The 22,561-nt window shown below is 36.5% G+C and overlaps 1 protein-coding gene across 1 annotated transcript in view; it reads left to right on the top strand.

Annotated features, from left to right (window-relative positions):
* The window catches only part of LOC107595945 (WSC domain-containing protein 2-like), a 43,948-nt gene that overhangs the window by 4,814 nt on the left and 16,573 nt on the right, over positions 1–22,561 (top strand). The window contains exons 3-4 of the mRNA XM_016286544.1: positions 10,572–10,670; positions 14,886–15,774. Of these exons, the coding sequence (XP_016142030.1) occupies positions 15,351–15,774 (424 nt within the window). The 5' untranslated portion in view covers positions 10,572–10,670; positions 14,886–15,350. The remainder of the gene's footprint in view (positions 1–10,571; positions 10,671–14,885; positions 15,775–22,561) is intronic.

Genomic DNA, 22,561 nt, shown 5'->3' with positions numbered 1-22,561 from the left:
AAAACCCATCTCTTTCGAAGCTACTTGACTTCATCATAAAAAAAAGTAATACAAAAAAAAGTTTCTCTCTCTTTATTTATTCCTTCTCTTTCTAGCTTGTACTTATTTGAACAATGTCTAAGAACTTGGTATTACAACCACTTCTTGTGTCTGTTTGCCTCTTTAAGAAGAATCGCTTATGTATCCCCCAATTGTAAGTCGCTTTGGATAAAAGTGTCTGCTAAATGACTAAATGTAAATGTAAATGTATTAAAATACTCCAGTCAATGTCAGTGGGTTTGCAAAAAGGTGTGTTTGTTTGCCATTTAATTTGATTCATTCAATCAGTTCACCCATTCACTGAATCATTGGCAGCTGTTTCTCACACCATAATAATAAAGGGATATTTTATAAGACAGAAAACAAAAAGAGCACTGGAGGTGGATATTTACCTACTGTACAAAGGAAACAGAACTCTATTGTTTGTCAGCGATGAAGCAGCTCTTTATTGTGCAGCTTGTGAACGACTCCCTACTGCATGAATAGACATTTTATAGCCATATATCCACAACAGTATAAAAATAATATCAAAATGATTCTTGTTTTGATGAGAGGCCTGTATCTCAGTACTCACGAAAATAATATTGAAATGCTCCTTGTTCCTTCGTGAAGCAGATCAATTGGTTCACTGAAAAGATAACATCAAAAATAATAATTTGTTAATGAACTGGAGATTGGGATTTCTCTCAATTGTTGGTGAGAGGTAGAGCGATCTCCGCTGATTTTCAGTGAACGGTCATACACAAAACTATCATATAGCTTTTATATGGACCACTTCAATGATACTATTTTGGTGCTTTGTGTCCTTTGACAGCTTTAGTTTCTGTTCATTGTAACTGTATGAAAAAAATAAAAGAATTTCTCCTTTTTTTTATTCAATTCAATTCAACTCGAGTTTATTTGTATAACACTTTTTAAGATACAAATCGTTGCAAAGCAACTTTACAGAAAATTAAGTTTCTACAATATTTAGTAGTAGCTTATCAGTGGTGACCGTCAGTTAATGTACATATGGCAGAAATGTAAAGAAAAATCAATTAAAGACGTAATCAAACAGACGATGAACACTATTAACAGCAATTATTATATGATGCAATCAAACTTATAGCAAATTTTGGTATATAGTTCTGTAAGTTGTTTCAGGGTTGGCATCATCTGAGGTCCTCTGAGAGGTTGGCATCATCTCTTCTCAGGTGTTCTGGATCCAGACTGAAGCTTGTGTAAATCCTAGTTACGGCAAAAACAGAGAAACAAATTGAGACATATTTGGCATAGCTGCTGTTCCAACCAAGTAAAATTAATTTGTTTAACCCAAGCTAAAGAATAATAATGCGCATTTGATCAGATATAACTGCAGTCCAAAGATTATGAGATGCATTATTTGAATGCCTGGCCAAAGAGATGAGTCTTTAATATAGTTTTAAACAGAGAGAGTGTGTCTGACCTTTCTTTTATTCAATGAAAGAAAAAGTCATATAGGTTTTGAACAACACGAAAATGAGTAAATGATGACAGAATTTATGGGTGAACTATCCTTTTATTGAAAGACGACTCCTTTGTTTTTGTCTCTCGCTCTCTTAGTCTCTCAGCCCTAGAAGGATTTGAGAGACACAGTGCTCTCCTGACACACATCAAGAGCCAAATTGTGTTCTTCTTCTTGCTGTCTCACTGTTCTAATGAGACTAACCCAGCTCTAACTAGAGCTCTAGCTGAAATAAAGGGTATTGCACTTAAATGCTCACTCAGCAAGCAAGAACAAGGCACCGCTCGCATTCTCCTCTCCTCTAACGACCAATATTGTAAGATTTTGTATGAAACGTTTAGTTGCATACTTAAAATGACCACTTCAGCAAATGGTGTGCAATTTCACTGTTTTGTAGAATTTGATGATGTATATGAGAAAGAACATATTATATGAGAAAATTCTTAGCTATCTTCATAATTTGCTTGAGGATGTGATTAGCTGTTTATCAGGGCTGAGTCTGGTTTTCTCTCAACCTGTTAAGAGGAGTCAGTCTAGACTAAGAGGCTTTAGGAGCAAAAGACAGACAGGATTATAGTGTCTCGCAGTCAGTTTACAGTAAAGTTTAGATGTAATTTTTGACTTATTTAGGATACAGTACCATTCAGAGTGAAACCAATAGGAGTTTACTAATAAACATGAATGTAAAAATTATTTAAAATGATTTATTATTATGCTTATTAGATATTAAAATGTCTCTGACTCAAAATGTCTCTGCCCCCCCAGCGGACTGGTATGGAATGATTTGGGGCTTAGAACTGAAATGATTTTAACCCGAGATTTGTTCATTGATTTGTATTTGTTAAGCAGAAGACATGCAGGATTACACTGGCGTTATGCTGTGGATTGGTCTGTTTCTAAGCAGAAGACTCTCGGCCTTCTTGGGGTCTGTGCAGGGTGGGTGTTTGACTGATATTAGTCAGACAACAAAATCCTTCCTCTGGCCAGGCTCAAAAATAAAAATGATCACTGGCCTGTTGCCCCTCTCCTTCTCTGACTCAGATATGCAGAGGTCAGCGTGTGGCAGATTGAAGTAGATGGGCATGCTTGTGTGTTTGTGTGTGGTGCTTTGATTTTGGAATACTGCTTTGTCCCAAGGGTTTTCGATTTCAATATTCTTAGAATATGAAGTCCAGAGTTTGTAATTACACCCAAATGAGCTTTTAACCATGACAAAAACGAATACATTAATTTATAATTTATTATTTTTTAGGAAGGGAGAGCCACACTCCTCTCGGGAAGGATCAGTGAAGTGTTTTTCCGGCTTGGCGTTAGTGTGGAAAAACAGACTGTTCCTCTAAGTTAATTAATGACGCTGCTGACCAAAGTTGACACAGGAAACACTGCCATAGTGAACTCTATCCCTTTGTTCAAGGAGCAAAATGTGTTTTATGACTGCTATGAATAGCATGTAATAAGTCTGATAAAAAAAATAACAGCCCTCAGGGCAGTTGTTACAAAATCTTTAAGGCCAATGCTTATGAGAGGCTTCATTGGATACAGTATGTGCAGTTTAATGAGAACAACAGCAAAACATCTAATCAGTTCAGTGGTCCAAACCACTGTGCTGCTCATTATCCTGATTGAAATAGCATGAGAGAGTTTCAGGTCAGTTATTTGTAAGATCCATCTATTGCTTGAGTGTGTAGCAGTCATGCTATGGGTCAGATATTTCTAGATTTATTCACTAACTTTTGTGTCTGCAGTGGTCTAAGATGATGCCTATAAGAAATAAGTCAAAAGATCTATCTTATATCAAATTTGCTAGGCCTTTTTTGCTATTTAAATTCATGATAGATTGACAAAGTTCACCTTGCATGACACATACATTATCACTTACTGTAATTAAACTGCCATTTGTTTGGGGTCGGTAAGATTTAAAAAAAAAAGTTTTTGAAAGAAGTCTCTTATTCTCACCAAGACTGCAGTTATTTGATCAATAATACAACAGAAACGGATATATTGTAAAATATTATTACATATTATAACTGTGTTCTATTGTAATATTTTTTTAAATGCAAAAGCTGAATTTTCAGCAGCCATTTTTTTCAGCTTTTTGTTTTTTTATTTTTCAGTGGGTCAGTTTTGTCCTGTTTGTAGACATTGCAAATCTCTTTTGGTTATTCTTTAGTGTTCAAGCTATAAATAGCAATGTGAATTCAAGAGAAAAGCCCAAATAAATTACTGTATTTTTAACCCTTTTTTGTTAGCTTCCCCCTCTTTCTGTCCCTACCCCCTCCTGTTTCCCCAGATGAATAAAAACATGAGGATTGAGGGTAATGGGCTATGTCATATTATAAAGATTACAATAAGGCACTTCTCTCCAATCCCTCGATTTTAGCTTCACTATAAAACCCAATGCTCTTATTGTGCTAGCCATAGAATCAGTGCAGTCACTATTAGCTGATGTTAGACATTGATTGATGGAAATAGTTGCTCAGTGTCAGCAATTGGAGAAAAAGTAACATTACAGTACAGCAGATTTTTTTCTTACTGTTGTGGTCTGATACATTTTAAATATGTTTCACCTTATTTGTTTCAGTCCGTTCTTCTAATTTCCTACTAGATGGCTATTTTTGTGATATAATGAATGAGCTATAACTGATTTCCTGCCATGCATTTTTAATTGCCATGTTTTCATGATGTATTTTAATGTTATTTTTTGTGTTTCGAGCTTTATTTGTATTTCAGAATGCTGTTTAATACAAAAAATGAACAGCTTAGAAAATTAAAATGTTTCTCAGATGTGGAATTGAGTTTACAGATACATTTACATTAGATTTTTAAGTCTGACCACATGTGTTTGGTTGTTATGAAATCAGTTTTCTGAACTCAGGTGCACACCATCAGTCTGTATACCTTTTTTGGGGGAAAATGTAATGTTTATCTAGTTATTTGTAGTCAGACACTGATAACTGCTCTGATAACCCACTTCTCCTCTCACCTGCTACACCCAGGAAAATGGCCTTAAAGGGGGTCATATGATGCTTTTTTAAAGATCATTATTTGGTGTAACAGAATATGTTGACATGCTTTAATGTTCAAAAAACACATAATTTTTCAAATACTGTACATTATTGTAGGTCCTCTATGCCCTACCTCTTCTTTTGCTTTCGCCTAGAAACACAGTGTCTCCCTGACATGGCTGCTTCAACACTAACTGCGGTTACTGAAACCACGCCTTCTTTCTTTGCGTGCACATTTTGGCGGCATTATGCTCATATTTACACATAGTGAGGTAGATATGTTTTAGGGGGGCGTGGCAGAGTCTTAACTTTGATAAAGAATATCTCTTTGGTTTTGAGACTTTAGTATTTGCAACTTCAGGGATCTTATCTATGCGCAATCAGCTTGTAACACTCCAAAGAGAAAGGAAAACTTGAAATCGCATCATATGACCCCTTTAAGTGGCGTGTAAACCCCAGTAGCAGGATCAAACGGAGGAGAGGAAATCCCTGCGGATTCTCACTGAGAAATTGTTATCTGGCTGCCAGATCATTTGAGCAGGCACACCAGTAATTAATTGCAGTTGGGCAAAGAGCCAGTAACAGGCACATGCTAAGAGATCAGACATCCCTCTAATTAAAATGGCTGGCATGAAAAAGACAGGGTGAGGCAGGCTTTGTGTGCCTAAAACGGGCTATAGCCACAGAGAAGACATGCAGTCCAAAGATATGATGTTAAGTGCAGTGCATGGGTGTAGATTGGGATTTGGGCGGAAGGATATATTCCTAACAGACTAGTTAATAATCCTTTCCAGTACACTTCTGTGACATATTTTGCAGATGCTGCTTGCACCAAGAGATGCTGGAAAGTGTTACTGTGTAGTTCTAATAATTATTTTCTATGCACTGTTTTCTGAAACAAAAACCCACAGTGTGGGGAAATTATCAGCTGAAGACTTTTGTTTGCCCTGTTGATCTTGACAAGTGTGTCTGAATACAAATAACTGGATACAAATAACTGAACATTAAATTGTTCCTCAATAAAGTATACAGACTGCTGGTGGGCAACTGAGTTCAGAAAACTGGTTTTGTAACCAAACACATGTTGTCAGACTAAAAAATCCATGGTTAAAGTGCTCTAAAACTACCTGTAAACTCAAGTCCACATCTGAGAAAGCAATGTAAACATATTCATTTTCTATGCTGTTCACTGTAAACTATTAACTGTCGAATTGTAGTTGGCCGTATGCATGAACTGGACAAAATGACAAACACCTAAACTAAATCTAGACTAACCCATGATCAAACACAAGTTTACACTTTAGAGCATCAAGGTATGTGAATTGATGTTCACATTTTAAATCACTTTTTAAAATCACATTACAGGTAAATACACATTAAATGCATTTATTTTTTGCACTTTATTTTTACAGTGTCCTTACAATGTTAACAACTTGTACTTACGATATAATTAAGTTTAGTGTTTGGCTTAGGGTTAGTTGCAGATAATTATGCATAATTTACTGCTTTTACTATAGTAAGTATATGTAACGGGTAACAATGGACACTGAAATAAAGTGTTACCCATTTAATTTTAGGCTGTATAAAACAAACAAGCTGGTCCAGAACCTTGATTTATTTTTATTTAAAAAAAAAATGTTTTTTTTAAAAATGTTTTTATGCTATGAACAAAATGTAGGGGACAAATGCACACTTATATAAACACTCTTCTTGACAGTTTCACCTGTGTATGCGAAGGCATGGTACATGTGTGGTACATTAGTGCATAATAAAGTACAATTACATTGTAAGTAAAATATGATCTGATGTGCCGAAATGCGACAGTAAAGCAGAGTTTAAATACACACAAGGCGATGTTAAGTAGATCACTTGGGTATTCTTGGCAAATGTAAGTGGTAGTCAGATTTTAACACATGCTGGTATATGACAGGATGCCTGCGGGCCTGTAGATTCTAATGTAAACATTATTACAGTGTCTGTGGAATTCAGCCTTTAATCCTGAGGCGAAAGCCATAACTGCTGAACAGAGTGCAGAAACAAAGAAAACATAAGGAGGCAGAGTGAGAGCGAGGCCGAGAGAAGGGCCCCTGTGGTTCTGGGGTCACGGCAATTTAATAGGGAAATGCTGATGCTGTCATTTTTAGCACACTACATGAGGTTCTGTCTGAACTGTTGGCAGGGATTGGGGAATGTCTGCTAAAGTCAATTTCATGTGCTGTGAATAATTTTAACCTCTACTACAACAAAAAACTAAATTACCCTTAATTCTGTCTGGCAGAAAAAGTAGCTTGTGTAGTCTGTTATGATGGTTAGTTGTTTATTTTATGACTTTATTTTAGTTGTTTATTTTCACTGCAATTTCCTATTGTCATTTGAAGGTTTGATAGAGAATTTTTTTTGATGAGATTTTGTGATCATTTGTATATTTTTCTAGTGAATCCTTCAGCCATTATTCTAGAAAGATGAGGGTGGTTGCTAGAGCATTGATAAGACATTTTTGGTTGATGGTGGAGTTATTGGTCCAATTCAAAGAAACTCAACAAGACTTTTTTCACCTGTTTTATCATTCACCAGGTGAAAACTAACTGGGCTTAACGCGAAAGATTTTGTCTACTGGCCCGGTCAGGCCAGGTCGGGCCAGTGGTTAAATTCTTGCTTGCCCTTTTACTTTGCTTTACTTGCAAAGTAACATTTAACATTTTCATTGTCCCTGCCACAAAACAATTGAATATTTATTGTTTTTGTTGTTTTTGACCCATGTTATTTATCTTGTATTTTAATAAATAAGCTTACAGTATGACACCAACATTTTAGATACCAGTTACATTTTACAGTTCTCGCTTCCAATTACCACAGCAAAAACTACTAGCCTAAACAAGACAAGTGGACAGTCAGAACTAAAATAAGAACAAATAAACAAATGACAAGCAACAGCACAAATAAATATAGAACAGAATCACTATAAGACATACTGCATGGATCCAATATAATAATACATATCCGATTTCTTTCTCAACTCTTTGTGTTCCCTTAAAGGTGTCCAATTATGCTCTTTTACAAAGTCTTGATTTTGTTTTGGGGGTGTACTAGAACAGGCTCTCATACTAGGTTGTTCGAAAAACACATTATTTTTCACATATTTTACATTATTACAACACCTCTCTCCCCAGTCTGGCATGAATGGTTCGAATAGTTCCTGTATCAAATGAAGGCCCGCCTTCTGAAATACGAAATGTGCTGTTATTGGTTAGCTGGGCCAGTGTGTGTTGTGATTGGGCACCACTCGGCGGCTGGTCGTGAAATGTCATGCCCCTTACCATAGCCAGCTTCAGTGTAAATATTGCGTCAAAATCAAATCAATTTGAGTGCGATTTTCTACCCGGATGATTGTAAACACTCTAAGTTCGTCTGCCTTGGGAAAGCTAGCGTGTCTCTGACATAGTGATAACACTCGTTGCTTTCTATAGTGCAGCTCAACCAGGTCTCGTCCCATTCGCCGATATTTGTGATATCACAAATCCCGGAAAATATGCGTTGTAGTCCAAACGAGTCATTAGTTGTAGTTTTTGAAAAGTGATTTCTGTTAAATAAAATATCTCCTTTTGAAGTGGACTTTGAGCTTTGTAGCTTTGCAGATCGTTTTTATGCTCAAACAACAACATTACAGACTAACTAAAGTTAAAAAAGTGAAAAAGCATAATAGGACCCCTTTAAGACATAAGCTACTGTTTACTGCATTTTATCTTAATTTTGTATGTATTTGTTCATTCAAGCCCAAGAAGATATGAAAGAGAACTCCATTCGGGGCTCTCACACTGTCTGAGACACGACACGTCTTTCATTCTGGCCCCAGGCCATCGGGCAGTTCTTATCGTTGATCCCTGCTGTAAGTCTGGTTTGAATGGTAAGCAGCACGTGTGTGCATTCAAGTCAATGTAATAGCCTAATAAACTTCATATTAAAATAGCCAATTAAAGGAAGATAGCATTGCAAACCAAAATAAGGGTCCATTTATTAGCCCCGCCCACTTTCCTGTATCACCAAAGAATCACATCTCTTGGCAACTTCTTCCATCGGAATGCTTTACAGAATCATAATTGTGGTCAAACCACAATCACATGTGGAGAAAATCACTTACATCATTTATGATGGGAAACATTTGCTGAAACTGACACATTGTTGTTGCTTTATAAAAATGTTATTTCACTCAAGAAAGTGTTTTTTAATTTACTGTGAATGTTTCTCTTTGTGATCTTGGGGTGGATTTTATTTTATTTTTTACACAAAATGGGCTATAGTTTGTTTCTGATATATTTCGACAGTTCAGCATGTGAAAACGATCCTCAAAATGTAAGTCCTCATCGTGTGAACCATTTGGGTGGAGAGTGTGAAAAGACGTCCATGGACTTTCCCCACCTGACCTCAGAGCCTCTGTTACTTCTATTGCTCAATCAGTCAGATGGGGAAACAAGGGTGTTCTGAGGCTACACTGCACAAGCCAATGCTTGAATCCAGAAAGTAAAGGAATTTAAACAACTGACTGGTCTGAAATTGTGTTTTATCAGAGTAACTAAAGATAATGACGCTAACTTATCTACATTTTTCAGTAGTTTTTTCTGCAGCAGGCTACTAGTTTTGTCATTGCTGTCTTACATCACATTGTTTGCAAATGTTTTTTTTAACCTCTGCTACAACAAAAACCTAAAAACTAAATTACCCGTCTGTCAGGCAGAAAAATGTCTGTTATGATGATTTTTTTTTTAATGACTTTATTTTAGTTGTTTATTTCCACTGCAATTTCGATATATTTCGACAGTTCAGCATTTGAAAACAAATCTTAAAATACAAGTCCTCAACTTGTGAACCGCTTGGGTGGAAAGTGTGAAAAGATGTCCATGGATTTTCCAACGGTACAGTGACAGTGCGGGTGGTCCCACAGGAGCGGTGGTATTATTTTATAAAATGTATATATATATATTTTTTATAAAAAATATCCATCATAATTAAACTAGAGGTCAATCCACTTTTTTTTCCATTTCAGTATCATGCTTCACTAAGAATGTCCTCTCTATTATTAAAGAAGTGTGCAGAGATCTGTGTTAATATAAAGGATTAAATATGTTCCATTAATGTCTGACAGTTAGACAATCAACTATTTTTACAGTACAATATTTTTTAAATTATAATTTACAGTAAAACCTAACTGTTTGTGAAGTATAAAGGTGTGCTTGACTTTATTTTTTTAAAATAAAATAAATGGAGCTGCAATTACATTCATATATTTTAACTGTGGATCTTTATGCTTGTGTTTGTAGATCTAGGTTTATTTTTATTTTTTTTGTATCTTTTTAAAATGTGACCCTGGACCACAAAACCAGTCATAAGGGTCAATTTTGTGAAATTTAGATTTCTACATCAACGGAAAGCTTATTTATTCAGCTTTCAGATGATGTATGGTTTGTTCGGATAGGACAATATTTGGCCGAGATACAACTATTTGAAAATCTGGAATCTGAGGGTGCAAAAAAATCTAAATACTGAGAAAATCGCCTTTAAAGTTGTTCAAATGAAGTTCTTAGCAATGCATATTACTAATCAAAAATTAAATTTTCATATATTTACAGTAGGAAATTTACAAAATATCTTCATGGAACATGATCTTTACTTAATATCCTAATGATTTTTGGCATAAAAGAAAAATGGATAATTTTGACCCATACAATGTTTTTTTTTGGCTATTGCTAAAAATATACCCAAGTGACTTAAGACTGGTTTTGTGGTCCAGGGTCACACATGATCTTTCACACCAACAGACACCCATATGTCTCCAAGCACAAGTCTATGAGTTTTACCGCAGAAAACACATTTGCACACACATACACATTTACAAGCCCTTTTAAAGGCCTGGGTCTACAGAGTTAAAAATCATGTGCCTAAGTCAAATAAAAGTGACTACACTAAGTGAAATCCTTGACACGCTGGTGTGCAACATGAATTTAAATTAATTTTCCCTCTCTTTCCCTCCTCTTCTCCCCTCTCTATAGGAACTGAGCTATATCTGCTCTGCATGAAGTCTGTGTGCTGCTGGTTTAGAACGTTGTCACAATAACTCTGACTGCGGCAGGTGGGAGCTCAGGGGTCAGGTAATGGTGACATTGGGTCGTTGTATACCAAAACACACACACACACACTCTCACATGCACGCTCACGTTAAGTCTATAGCGAGATGTTAGCTACGGAAAATTCCATTACCCTCGGAAGGAGGCTGATTATGACTCCTTGTTTAAACACTCTGCCTGAATGTTTTTGCCCACTGTGGACACTGGGGTCTTTGAGAGAATGGGAATGGACTGCTTCCATCCTGTCTAGCTTTACAGTTTGTTCACTGCAAAAATCAGTTTTAATGATCATTTTTGTTGAATGAAAATATCTAAACATCACTGAAACTTACTTTACTCAAGAAGCAAAATTGTGTAAAGCCGGGCTCACACACAGTGCGATTTAAAAAAAAATTGTTTTTTTAAAATCCTTTAGGATTATACACACCCATATGTCTCCAAGCACAAGTCTATGAGTTTTACCGCAGAAAACACATTTGCACACACATACACATTTACAAGCCCTTTTAAAGGCCTGGGTCTACAGAGTTAAAAATCATGTGCCTAAGTCAAATAAAAGTGACTACACTAAGTGAAATCCTTGACACGCTGGTGTGCAACATGAATTTAAATTAATTTTCCCTCTCTTTCCCTCCTCTTCTCCCCTCTCTATAGGAACTGAGCTATATCTGCTCTGCATGAAGTCTGTGTGCTGCTGGTTTAGAACGTTGTCACAATAACTCTGACTGCGGCAGGTGGGAGCTCAGGGGTCAGGTAATGGTGACATTGGGTCGTTGTATACCAAAACACACACACACACACACACACACACACACTCTCACATGCATGCTCACGTTAAGTCTATAGCGAGATGTTAGCTACGGAAAATTCCATTACCCTCGGAAGGAGGCTGATTATGACTCCTTGTTTAAACACTCTGCCTGAATGTTTTTGCCCACTGTGGACACTGGGGTCTTTGAGAGAATGGGAATGGACTACTTCCATCCTGTCTAGCTTTACAGTTTGTTCACTGCAAAAATCAGTTTTAATGATCATTTTTGTTGAATGAAAATATCTAAACATCACTGAAACTTACTTTACTCAAGAAGCAAAATTGTGTAAAGCCGGGCTCACACACAGTGCGATTTAAAAAAAATTTTTTTTTTTAAATCCTTTAGGATTATACTTGTCAGACTGTACGAACATGATGATCATGTCACACTGTGGGATCTCAGTTGTCATTAATGTCAGACTGTACGACAGTCAAGACGCGTTAAAAATGGGTCATGTTATGTTGGCTATTATTAAAAGTATATGAATGGCGGCAATACCGGCGTATTTAAGAAGAATAGTGCAAGCAGCACTACACACCCACATGAAAACAGCAAATCATAGCAAAGGCAAAGAATCATGAATTCCGTGAGCGGAGGACGGGAGCGCCGGATTTTATGCGGTTAGAAGAAATCTCTAGCATTAATTCTGATCATGGCTTGTCTTGAAAAACGAAGACAGTTTGACGTTCGTCGTAGGAGATGTCACGTTGCAGGACTGTGCGCCAAATCTTCTGACACTGCCAGAAGTTCGTCGGAGGTCAAATTTGATCACAACGGCCATTAATCGGCTGTCGGTGAACATGTCAAACTAATGATCAGAGACTACAGATTTTAGCCTAGGATTATAGGAATCTTTTAGGATTTTCAAAATTTGTCTCAGACGACCAAATAGTGGCCAAAATCGCACTGTGTGAGTCAGGCTTAAGGTAATAAGACTTTAAAAATGCTTTCTGACAACATATTTTTTAATTGTTGAATATTATTTCTATTTTTAAACACAAACCTTACTGTTTTGATTAAAATTTAATTTATGCTCCAATTGACCGTTCGCAAGGGTTTGATTGACAGGTGATCGCCATTTTATCCAACAAACAAACCAGACAGGAGAGTTAGTAGATTAACGTCAGGAGAGTTGAACTTGAAAAATGGTGTATTGACATCTTTCTGCAGTTGAGACAACATACTTTCTGATATTCATGCATGTTTATTTCGTGCTGTAACTATTAGGAAGAGATCGGTTCACATGCTGCTTGAATCTGCACGATGCATTAAAGAGGCACAAAACAGTATTTACTGTTTGAATTTCTTACAAAATGACAAAATTCGAAAGCTGATACTTTGTTTCATACCTAAAGTAACCTAAGTCTTGTCTGTCGGTACATTGTTAGTGTCCTCTTTGCTTCATGATGTATTTTTCACTGCGTGATGATATATGGCTTGTCGGTCATAGCAACAGTAAATAACAGGGGTAGGTCTTAGCGAAGGGTCAATTGGATTTGAAAAATAAACTTGTATTCAAGATCTATTCTCTGAATACATGTCTTAATATCTAACTCAGTTTTGTTTTGAGAGTAAATTCTTTTAACTCAAAGATAGATATTTTACGAAATTCACAAATGTACACATTAAATGTATAAACTGTCACTGCGTGATGATATATGGCTTGTCGGTCATAGCAACAGTAAATAACAGGGGTAGGTCTTAGCGAAGGGTCAATTGGATTTGAAAAATAAACTTGTATTCAAGATCTATTCTCTGAATACATGTCTTAATATCTAACGCAGTTTTGTTTTGAGAGTAAATTCTTTTAACTCAAAGATAGATATTTTACGAAATTCACAAATGTACACATTAAATGTATAAACTGTTTTTTTTTTTTGCTGTTTGTGTGCTTTGTATGATATGTTTACAAATTTTATGCTGCACCAATAATCACCCTTTGGGCTTATAATAAACTTTGAACCTCGAACCTTAAAGGGGACATCGGATGCCCATTTTCCAAAAGTTGGTATGATTCTTTAGGGTCTTCATGAACTGTCTGCAACACACTTTGGTTAAAATTCCTCAGTGGTCGTATAAAACAATACCCTTTTTACCTTGTCAAAACAGCTCTGTACACAGCGACCCATTTCGGTGCATGTCTCTTTAAATGCTAATTGAGCTCTGCTCACCCCCGCCCCTCTCTTCCGTGGAAGAGGAAAAGCGATTTGCAAATAATCATAACAAAATATAAAGTGTGAGACCTACTTCTTCTGGAGGTGCAGCTGGATCACGAACAAAGCAAAACCTGCCTTGAATCGTCCCTCGTTCGGAAAGCAGTCTGCGGTAAAATGATTCGCGCAGACATAAACGCATTCCCTTCAAAAGCAAAAGTAATCCACTGCGTCTTTAGCGGTTCAGATGTCGGGAGTAAATGATGACTGCTATGTTCATTCTTACATACAACAACAAAACACCTCAATTGCTTGGGAGACATTCATGTCTACACCTGCTCTGGTGTCGAAACAATGGTGGACTGTTTACAGCTCACTCAGGGAGGGTCTATGCTAAAACAGCAGTGTCCGTCAACATTCGTGGGAGGGGCCTGTGACTTTTTTTCCCCTTCTCATATAAATTGTTTTAAGGATGCTTGGATGTTTTCAAGGTTTTAATTGGGCGTGAAAAAGACTTCAAGGTATATTCTCTGAATATAGTCTTAATATGCAGTTTTTTTCCTAAAGTGAATTATTCTTGTTTTAAAAATGTTTAGATAATTTTACTGGAAAATGAGACAAAAATACTAATTAAAAAAATTATATTTGCTGTGGTTGTAAAGTCGTTTAATTTTTGCTATGCTAGGAAGTAACATTGTGACAATATCATTATGACAGATTTATTTCCATTTCCTCTGCCGCGAAACACTATTTTTGGTCGTTTCATTCTTTGAAGCAAATTAATGAGTTTTTGGCACTGTGTATCTCTGAGTGATGCAGTGTTGATGTAATGATTGTTATGAGAAAATAAAAGATCAGCAGAAGAACAAATCCATTTTAAATTAAATTACTCTTTTAATGTCCTAAAGATGTTCATTAAATCACAAGATGGGTGTTTTAATTATAAATAGGAGCCTTGTCTTTTGGAGATATCTGTGAAAAGACAAAAGTCCTCAAGCTGAACAACTTTTGGATATAAAATGTGACCGTCCTCTGTCTTCAGTGTAGCTGTTGCATAAATTGGTACAATCTCTTGTTGGCAAATTTCTACAAAGCCAATTGCTCAAAAGGTTCTTACTTCTGTGTTTGATGGTTTAGATGGTCATGAATAATGCTTCTGCAGCCTATTATTGAATTTTAACTCTTACTCTCTTTCAGATAAAGTATTTTTCTTTGCACAGAAACCTCAACAGTATTTTCTCCTTGTTCAGTATCTGTCATTTTGTGTTTTTCAGTCTGTGAGTGAGGCCTGAGTAAGGAGTGAATCAGCGCTGCTTTTGACTGACGGACAGCTTGGTGGGAAACAAGGCCTCAGGAGAGCGAGAGTCTGATAACAGGAGTGAAAGCGTCGCCACAGCAATATCATCTTTCAGTCTTCACTGCCACTCGTCTTTCACAACATGGCCTCTGCGGTAGCACCGTTCTCCTCTGTCGCTGCCTCTTTGGGGATGTAGAAAGACACGGGACACATGGAAACATTCCTGCATACTGCTACAGAGGAAAGCTTTGGATGTGTCTTCAGACTTTAAAGTCCCTAACAGATGGACAAACTGTGTTAAGCGTCAGTACTGTCATCATTACAACTACTGTTTCCTGGTTTGGGAATTGTTTTAGTGTTTCAAAGGGACTCGTAGGACAATGGAAGTTATAGGAAGGTGCTGTCTCTGATTTTATATGTTCCTGTGTAACATCGAAGGCCAATGCGTGTGGCTCGAGAGCCCATCATGGCCAGACCACTGCTGAAGATCCACCGCTATTTCCGGTGTAAACCGGTACACTTTTTCTCTTTCATCCTCCTCTACCTCACTGCTGGCAGTCTTGTTTTCCTCCACTCCGGCTTCTCCAGCGACACTTCCACCACTGGAGCTTCTAGAAGTGTCCGTGACCCACTTATATCTGAAGGTGGGGGCGGCGCAGGTGGTGGGAGCTCTACCTCTGATGGTCTCGGGCTCCTAGGAAGGGTATTTAAGGAGACACGGAGAGCCCCCCAGAGATTTGGACCCCCGTGGATGAAGAAAAATAGGGCACAGGATGTACCGGAGTGGGCCGGAAGAGGAGTTGATCATCATACCAGGAGCCATGGAGCCAAAGGAAAAACCACCAAAGGGATGGATGATGGGAGAGGTAGGAACAGTTCCATTACCATTTCACCAAGATTTAACGTCTGTTTCGACTTACATTTACGTTTATGCATTTAGCAGACCCTTTTATCCAAAGCGACTTACAGTGCATTCAGGCTGTACATTTTTTTTACCAGTATGTTTTTTACCAGACTTCTGTCTTAGACCATCTTGACCAGTTATAGTCATAGAAAATGCTCTTATTAACCAAAAGTTATTGGCCTATTGACCAAACCAGTAGCATTGAATAAATTTCCATTCCAATCCAACCTGATTAATACTACACTGCAAATATATATATATATATATATATATATATTTACATTTACATTTAGTCATTTAGCAGATGCTTTTATCCAAAGCAACTTACAAATGAGGACAACAGAAGCAATCAAAACCAACAAAAGAGCAACAATATGTAAGTGCAAATGACAAGTCTCGGTTAGCCTAACGCAGTACAAGGTGATTACACACAGAATTTTCTTGATCATTATTTTTGTCTTTTGTTTCCAGTAAAAAAAAAAACTGAATGTCTTAAAAACAAGATACACTCATTTGAGAAGGAAAATTACATTTCAGGTCTTGTTTTAGAGAAATCTACCAAATTTATTAAGGTTTATGCTAAAAGCAGTAAAACAAATTTTAGCATAAAATGACCATATTTTATCGTTTTAAACATTCACCTCACAAAAATGGTTAGATTTGTCAGAAGACATCAAATCTTGTCAATTTGTAAAATAAAATCAGGCAAAATATCTTAAATGCATCCCGTTTAAAGTATGTTTAGATATTTACCCTTGAAAATATGACAGAAATACTGATTTAAAAAAAAAAAGTTTGTATATTGTTTATTTAATTATTTGTTTATTTTGGGGGGTGGGGATATAAGATAACGTTCACCAGCCATTTTCCTGGTGAAGCTAGTTGACAAGAACAGTATATCTGATGAAGCTGATTGACCAAGGAGGTCTGTCTGGTTAAGCGTTTAAAACACTGCTGTTAGTGTTTGTCTTTTCAGCTTGGTATGCACAGAGGATTGTGCTTATTTAACAGAATACAGAATACTTGCATGTTCTCGCACTGACATGGCACATGTGGTTTATGTGTGTTTAAAAAATATATTAATGTTGCACTTCTGTAATGACGCACAGTTCTCTAATGATTGCAACCTCAGACACTCAGACAAAGACTCTTAAAGGGGTCATATGATGTTGCTAAAAAGGACATTAATTTGTGTATTTGGTGTAATGAAATGTGTTTGGGGTTTAAGGTTCAAAAAACACATTATTGTCCACATACTGTACATTATTGTTTCTCCTTTATGCCCTGCCTTTCTGAAACGCGTCGATTTTTACCAAGCTCATCAGTCTGAAATGCGAGGTGTGCTGTGATTGGCCAGCTATCCAGTGCGTTGTGATTGGCCGAATACCTCAAGCGTGTGACGGAAATGTTACGCCCCTTACCATACTGTGATGCCCTGTACAAGGCATTTGTTGCATCCAGTGGGGACATAATTACGGATTATAATGACTTGTACTGTCTTTTTTACGCGTTGCGTTGCATCGCGCCGTGTAAACATAAAACCATTTGCTGCATTTGTGATCGGAGAAACAGACAAACAACAAGCACTACTCTACACTGCTCAATACTCGCGTTTGAATTATCAGTGGCAAATCCTTTAAATATGAAAACGTACTTACAGTCTGTGAGTCAGAACAGCCGGCATTGTAGTCTACTCTTCCAGGATCAGGAAACAGTCCTCCGTAACATGTGCTGCACACATCTTAATATTTGGGTTGAAGTGTTCTGGAACAGTGTTGTAAATACAACTTAACCACTGATTTGTAGTCGTGTCCTCTTTTGGAAGACCAAACGAAGTAGTTTCGCTTTCACAACGAAACACACAGCGTTTTCACGTCATGGCGGCAACAACAATACTACAGCGAGAATAAAAGTTATGCCTTCTTTCTTTGCGTGAACATTTGGGCGGCATTATGCAAATCTTCCCATATCGTGACGTAGACATGTGGGGGCGTGTTAGAACGAGCTGTTTTAGGTAGGCGTGGTTGACTCTTAACTTTTATAAGGAATATCTCTTTGGATTTGAGACTTTAGTCTTTACAGATCTTCTTTATGCACCAAGAACTTGTAACACTCCAAAGAGAAAGGAAAAATTGATATCGCATCATATGACCCCTTTAATATAGTGTCTTAAAGGAGGAACTTTGTGATTATAGAAATGCTATGAATGTTCCAATTGCCCAGTAGGAAAACCGGTCATCCTAGGTGAGGCTCCATATATGCCGTATATGTTTAATTTGAAGAGTACTGCGAACAGCACAAGGAATAAGTGCATATACAGTATCAATATATCACTTCACTGGAGAGTTAAATTTACCTGATAGTCACTGCATATATAAAACATGGATTTATAACATCCTATATGGTGTATGTATAGAATTATGTAAATTTACATGATATCATCATATTCAAACATAATCCGTGTGACTCAAGTGCTGCAGGACATCCCTCATTTTTGTCAGGTGAAGTGCACTGGGTGTTGAGTATACAGTAAACACTGTGTGCCCTGTGAAGCATAATGTGGCTATTAATTAAAATGAGCTGATTGAGCCGTCGAGATCAGAAGAGAATGATTTAGCATGTCAGTGGTCAGTTGTCGCAGACAGCCATCATGGTATTAAGGCTGTAGTTGAAGCTCAGTGGAGGATGGCAAAGCACCTGTGTCTTTAAAGCTTTAAGCTGGAGGAATGAAGTGCCCTTTTGGTGACTGTTTAATTAAGTAAATAATGAATGTGTGTCTGTGTTTTTTCCCCTAGTGATTGTAGAGTTGCACATTTGAGAGCTGTTGTTAGTTCATAGCCTTCAGTTGATGTTTCATAGCTCCTAAATGTCTTGTTGCTGAGCAGTAGGCACAAAAATAGTCTTAAAATCAGGAAATGTATGATATTTCATTTTTGTTTAATTAACAGAATAAGCAGTATAGAAAAATAACCTTGATGCTTTTAATAAAACCTCACTTGAATGATCAAAGTGAAAGCATTTATGGGTTACTTATGGGTAAGTCTTGTGGAGCTGGAAAAATATGACTTTCTCAAATCCCCAATTTTCCTGTACATAAACATAAAGTCAGTTCATTAATCTTTGAAATAAAAGCTTCTTCTTTGAGGTGATCCCATTAAATATACATGATGTGACCTGTATCATATTTGGTCCTCTATGAAAGCATGTTTGAGGGTGTTTGGTGAAGGTCTTGGATGTACGAAGCAGAAATATGACTTTTTTTCATGTGCAATCCTTTTTTAGGTGCAAGTTACAAGTGAACTTTAAACCACAAGAAACAGCGTGATAGAATTGGCAATGTGGGCCCCTGCAAAATTAAAGCATTTTTCTCTGTGAAAGATGGACTGTATCCACAAGTCTCACCACAGTGCCCTGTGCTAACTCATTATTGCTCACACAGAAACCCACAAAAAGGCAAAAGAAAGCCAATTAGTGGTTTGTCTGAGTCTCAGGTCATTGCCTTTATCCATAGTGAAGTTTAAGAGGTTTGAACAGATGGTTCTCACGTGTAACCCTCAGGGCCTCTAATAAAAAAACTGCACTCTTCCCTTTTGACAGTCATATGTGGTATGACTTTAGCAATCAACTTCTGATAAAGAGGAAGCCACTGTGTAAAAATGGTATCTTCATGATTGTAAAGACACAATTAATCTTCAAGGAAGTCAAGGACAGGAACATGTTTTCAGACACCCAACATCCTTTTCTGTACTCTACAATATCAACAGCAGCAGACAGGCTGACAGTACAGAGGTGGAAATGCATGACTGTCGCTCTCTATTACGTTGCGAGTTTACAGAGTAGTGTTTTTAAGTACAAGTGGTACGTGTGGAAGTGCAATCCTTTTTTAATTTCGTAATCTAATGTATTTTTGGGTGAAACAGGATATCAAATGAGGAGAAATAAAGCGGAATTGATTTAACAGAACTAATGATATAATAATTGCAGAGAAAGTTGTATTTGTGTAATATTTCTATAATAGATTTAAATATAATTATTATATTTAGATTTTTAAAATAACATGTACCATTGAATCATGAAGATCATGGACATGTATTAAAGAATAAGGGGGTAAATTTTGAGGTCATGTTGACAGACAATGTTCCTTTTTTCTCTTCCATGTGCTGTCCCTGTCTCCACTCTGCCTCCCTCAGGACACTTTTAGAACTTTTACAATGTACATGTCTGTCATAGTAGTAATAATATTAATTGTTATTATTATATATAATGTAATGGACAAATATCAGACACACAAAAGACCTATCTTTTTTACATTAAATATGATATATTAAAGTTTTTTTTATATATTTACAAGTGGTACGTGTGGAAGTGCAATCCTTTTTTAATTTCGTAATCTAATGTATTTTTGGGTGAAACAGGATATCAAATGAGGAGAAATAAAGCGGAATTGATTTAACAGAACTAATGATATAATAATTGCAGAGAAAGTTGTATTTGTGTAATATTTCTATAATAGATTTAAATATAATTATTATATTTAGATTTTTAAAATAACATGTACCATTGAATCATGAAGATCATGGACATGTATTAAAGAATAAGGGGGTAAATTTTGAGGTCATGTTGACAGACAATGTTCCTTTTTTCTCTTCCATGTGCTGTCCCTGTCTCCACTCTGCCTCCCTCAGGACACTTTTAGAACTTTTACAATGTTCATGTCTGTCATAGTAGTAATAATATTAATTGTTATTATTATATATAATGTAATGGACAAATATCAGACACACAAAAGACCTATCTTTTTTACATTAAATATGATATATTAAAGTTTTTTTTATATATGTACAAAGTTAGCATTCTGGTTAACAAAATAAAATATAGAGGCACATTTTATCTTAAAATGATAATTTTATGTAATTTTGTGATATTGAGATTTATTGTTAGCTGAAACTATTATAATTCATCCCTGTTCCCCTCTTCATTATATTTCATATGTCCAGAGCAAACAGTTCATGCAGAGACCTCATCATGTGAGTACAGCGGAGCATCATTATCTCTGTAGTCATGCTGCTAGTGAGAGTTTCATCCCTGCACTTAGCCGCTTCATAGAATGGCAGTCCAGTGATGAGTGAATAGAGCTTGACTTGTAGATAAAGCAGATTACTGAGCTTGCCCTCTGTGCCTGGAATACGATTAACTCACAGCTCTTGATCCTGCTCACTGCTTTTTAGACAATTGCAATTACTGTAATGTTGTACTGGTTAGTGTGTGTATGTAGAACCAGCCTATCTCAGCTATTAGAATATACACAAAATCCTAATGGGGACTGATGAGATTACAGAGGAAGAACGGATGTCATGCAACGGCATTTTGGGTCATTTTTGTGCATGTGTATGTCACAAATGATGAGATTGATGAAGCAGATGATGCATCAGTGCATCAGACTGTGAATGTTTTCAAGAACAAAATGCCTAGAACAATGTGACCATATCCAAACTGTTGATGTTTTATAATGTCTTGGGTCACAGGCTGTTTACATATGAAATGGTGTTCTCTATATGGTAGCTACCAATCACAATATGTGATGCCAGACTGTTAGCACTTATAATTCAATGGAATGCTCTGGGTTCTATACAATACACTCTTTACAGAAGAATGTTGATTATGACATTTTATTTCCTCAGTTTTTAAAGCCAAGCAAATTGTGTTTGCATAATGCAGTTACAATGGAAGTCGATGTGGAGAAGCATTGCACCTGAATAAACATTAAAATACACACACATTATTGCTAATTAATTATTACAGACTTAAATATACTAAATATTCTTGTGTTCACTAGTGTAATAGAATAATAAACTATAACATAACATTCACAATATTTCTCATGTATAATATTTAGATCTACAACCAGGGTCCAGGGTTTATATTGGGCCGGGGCCGTCCGGGGCTGAGCCCCACTCCGGACTCGACCTTAACCCTTCATTAACGCCAGACAAGTAACATGATTAAAAAAAACATCAGTAACCAACAATAACTATGTAAACACCAAAACGCAAGTATTATTCTGATTTTATTACATTAGAGTAAGTGGCGAATAGTGGATAATAGCTACTGTGTGTATATATATATATATATATACACACTCTTTACAGAAGAGTGTAGCTACTGTATATACACGGTAGCTATATCCACTATTCGCCACTTACTCTAATGTAATAAAATCTGAATATATTCTGATCAGAATATATATATATATATATATGCATTATATATAAAGCATCTATTGACAGTATAAGGCTCCCGCAGCCTCTCAGCAGAAATCAAAACGCGTAACACTAAGAAACTCAGCATCCTGACGTAAAAATTCAAGTTTTTGGAAAGTTTTTATATTTAAAATACAGTTGGTTAGGCAACATCACACAACGTTTTCACCATTAAGACTGTTTAATAGTTCTATAAACAGTTCAATAAGCAAATACAATAATATTAGGTCACTTTCATTTTACGCAGAAACAGCGCATCCCACAGCAAACAGCCGATTCGTTGCTGATTGATTCCGTGTTTTGAACGAATCGAAGCATCTATTGACAGTATAAGGCTCCCGCAGCCTCTCAGGAGAAATCAAAACGCGTAACACTAAGAAACTCAGCATCCTGACGTAAAAATTCAAACGTTTTTGGAAAGTTTTTATATTTAAAATACAGTTGGTTAGGCAACATCACACAACGTTTTCACCATTACGACTGTTTAAT

The sequence above is a fragment of the Sinocyclocheilus grahami genome, unplaced genomic scaffold (assembly GCF_001515645.1).
Source record: "Sinocyclocheilus grahami isolate Dianchi unplaced genomic scaffold, SAMN03320097.WGS_v1.1 scaffold211.1, whole genome shotgun sequence".
NCBI classification, from domain to species: domain Eukaryota; kingdom Metazoa; phylum Chordata; class Actinopteri; order Cypriniformes; family Cyprinidae; genus Sinocyclocheilus; species Sinocyclocheilus grahami.
Note: the sequence above shows the minus strand (reverse complement) of the source record. Positions and strands in the feature narration are given on the sequence as shown.